Source organism: Rhincodon typus, chromosome 8, assembly GCF_021869965.1.
Source record: "Rhincodon typus isolate 14 chromosome 8, sRhiTyp1.1, whole genome shotgun sequence".
Classification (NCBI taxonomy): domain Eukaryota; kingdom Metazoa; phylum Chordata; class Chondrichthyes; order Orectolobiformes; family Rhincodontidae; genus Rhincodon; species Rhincodon typus.
In genome coordinates this window covers 56,548,706-56,551,101 of record NC_063339.1, presented here as the reverse complement: position 1 = coordinate 56,551,101, position 2,396 = coordinate 56,548,706, and the positions used below count along the sequence as shown (strand labels likewise).

At 42.1% G+C, this 2,396-nt stretch overlaps 1 protein-coding gene across 1 annotated transcript in view; it reads right to left on the bottom strand.

Annotated features, from left to right (window-relative positions):
* Nucleotides 1-986: 986 nt before the first annotated feature.
* LOC125483776 (rho GTPase-activating protein 5-like) overlaps nt 987-2,396 on the bottom strand; it is a 5,137-nt gene continuing 3,727 nt past the window's right edge. Inside the window, exon 3 of the mRNA XM_048600429.1 lies at nt 987-1,126. Coding sequence (XP_048456386.1) covers nt 987-1,126 — 140 coding nt within the window. The remainder of the gene's footprint in view (nt 1,127-2,396) is intronic.

Below are 2,396 nucleotides of genomic sequence, written 5' to 3'. Positions count from 1 at the left end.
GTATTTTGATTTCCTGTTTGTACAAGTGTCTTTCAACTGTTAACTAGAATCCTATTGGATTTAATTTGGATTTAAATATCAATTTAACAAATTATTATATTCAACATTAATTAAGGCCTATTCATTTTAGGCAAAGTGGGATTAAAATTTGTCTGGATTTCGAAGTTTGTATCAGCATAATGTTAACTTATGTTTTGTTTATGTGAATATGGTGTCTTCTTTTATTGAGCTGATCAGATTATTTTATACCATCAATTTTGTTGGTAGTCAGTTTTGTCCATTTACTCAAGAAAGTCATGGATAGCCAGGATGCAATAACTATTTACTGAAATGCATATGAGATATAATTGGTATCAAAACTGATTTTTCCTGTTTCAAATAAGTTCAGTAAAACTATGATTCTTTGCTTGACACAACACTGAATCTCTCAGATCAGGTCAGAAATCTCACAATACCAGGTTATAGCCCAACAGGTTTATTTGAAAACACAAGCGTTCAGAGTCTTACTCCTCCTTCAGGTGTTAGTGAGAGAGCTAGTATAAGACACAGAATTTGAGTAAAAGATCAAAGGGTCACTTGACTTATGAGGATGTACTAAACAAACCTGAGATGCTGCTAAATCTTTAATCAGTTAGAAGGTTTTAATTGATTGATACGTATATGTAAATCCCCGGATTCCTTTGAAGTCTCTGTCCTGAGAGCACTAAAGGTTTTATCAGTGTAAAGAAGAGGTCACATTTTAGGTCAGACAATGCATGTTAGTTGTGAGGCCTTGTTTAAAATATGTTTTATGTTTTGGTTTGGAGTCAGACTGGTTTTATTTCTACAGTAGGAATTTATAAAATGCTGTATTGACTGTCTACAAATTGCGTGGTTTTTGAACAAAATAGAATGTATCCACAAATACAGACTCATCCCATAGTTTCGCAAGTGCATGTGTATGTATGCATGCGAGGGTGAATGAGAGTGTGTATAGTTTGGTGAGGTCACCTGTAGTGCGACGTGAACCCGATATCTCGGTTGAGGTCGCCCTCATGGATACCGAACTCGGCTATCAGCCTCTGCTTGGTGACTCCGCGTTGTTGGGTATTCCATAGTCCGCTCTGGAGGACGTTTACCCGAAGATCTGAGGTCGAATGTCCTTGACAGCTGAATTATTCCCCCACTGGGAGGGAACATTTCCTGTCTGGTGGTTGTTGCACATTGTCCATTCATCCGTTGTCATAGCGTCTGCATGGTTTCGCCAACATACCATGCCTCGGGGCATCTTTGCCTTCAGCATATGAGATAGGCCATGTTGGCCGATTCACAGGAATATGTGCTGTGCATGTGGTGTTCCTACATGTGATGGTAGTATCCATGTTGAAGATCTGACATGTCTTGCAGAGGTTGCCATGACAGGGTTGTATATGTTGTGGTCGATATTGTCCTGAAGGCTGAATGGTTTGCTACGAACAATGGTCTGTTTAAGGTTTGGCTGTTGTTTGAAGGTGAGAAGTGGAGGCATGGGGTAAATCTTGGCAAGGTGCTCATAGTCATTGATATGTGTTGAAGGCACAGTTTCTCCGCTCCTGGGAAGCACTGGATGATGAAGGGTATCCTATTGGACATATCCCATGTCTGCCTTCTGAGGAGGTAATTACATTTTTTTGCTATGGCACGTCGGAACTTGCGCGCATCCATCAAGGATGGACACCTCTACCTCACTGTATCGCAAGCCCATGGATAACCTCACAATGCTGCATTTCTCTAGCTTCCACCCTAAACATATTAAAATAGCCATCCCCTATGGACAAGCCCGATGCATACACAGGATCTGTCCGGATGAGGAGGAACGAGACGGGCACCTGAAGGCGTTGAAAGATGCCCTCATAGGAACAGGATACGATGCTCAACTCATCGATCGCCAGTTCCGATGTGCCGCTGTGAAAAACCATAATGACCTCCTCAGAAGACAGACATGGGATACATTTGATAGAGTACCGTTCGTCGTCCAGTACTTCCAGGGAGTGGAGAAACTACGCAATGATCTTTGCAGCCTTCAACACGTTATCAATGACTATGAGCGCCTCGCCAAGATCTTTGCCATGCCTCCTCTTCTTGCCTTCAAACAACGACCAAACCTTAAACAGACCATTGTTTGTAGCAACCTATCCAGCTTTCAGGACAGCATTGACCACAACACAATGTAATCCTGTCATGGTGACCCCTGGAAGACATGTAAGATCTTCGACATGGATACTACCATCACACATGGGAACACCATCCATCACATGCATGGCAGATACTCACGTGACTTGGACAATGTTATCTATCTCCTACAATGCAGACAAGGTTGCCCCAAGGCATGGTATGTTGGCAAAACCATGCAGATGCTATGACAACTGATAAATGGG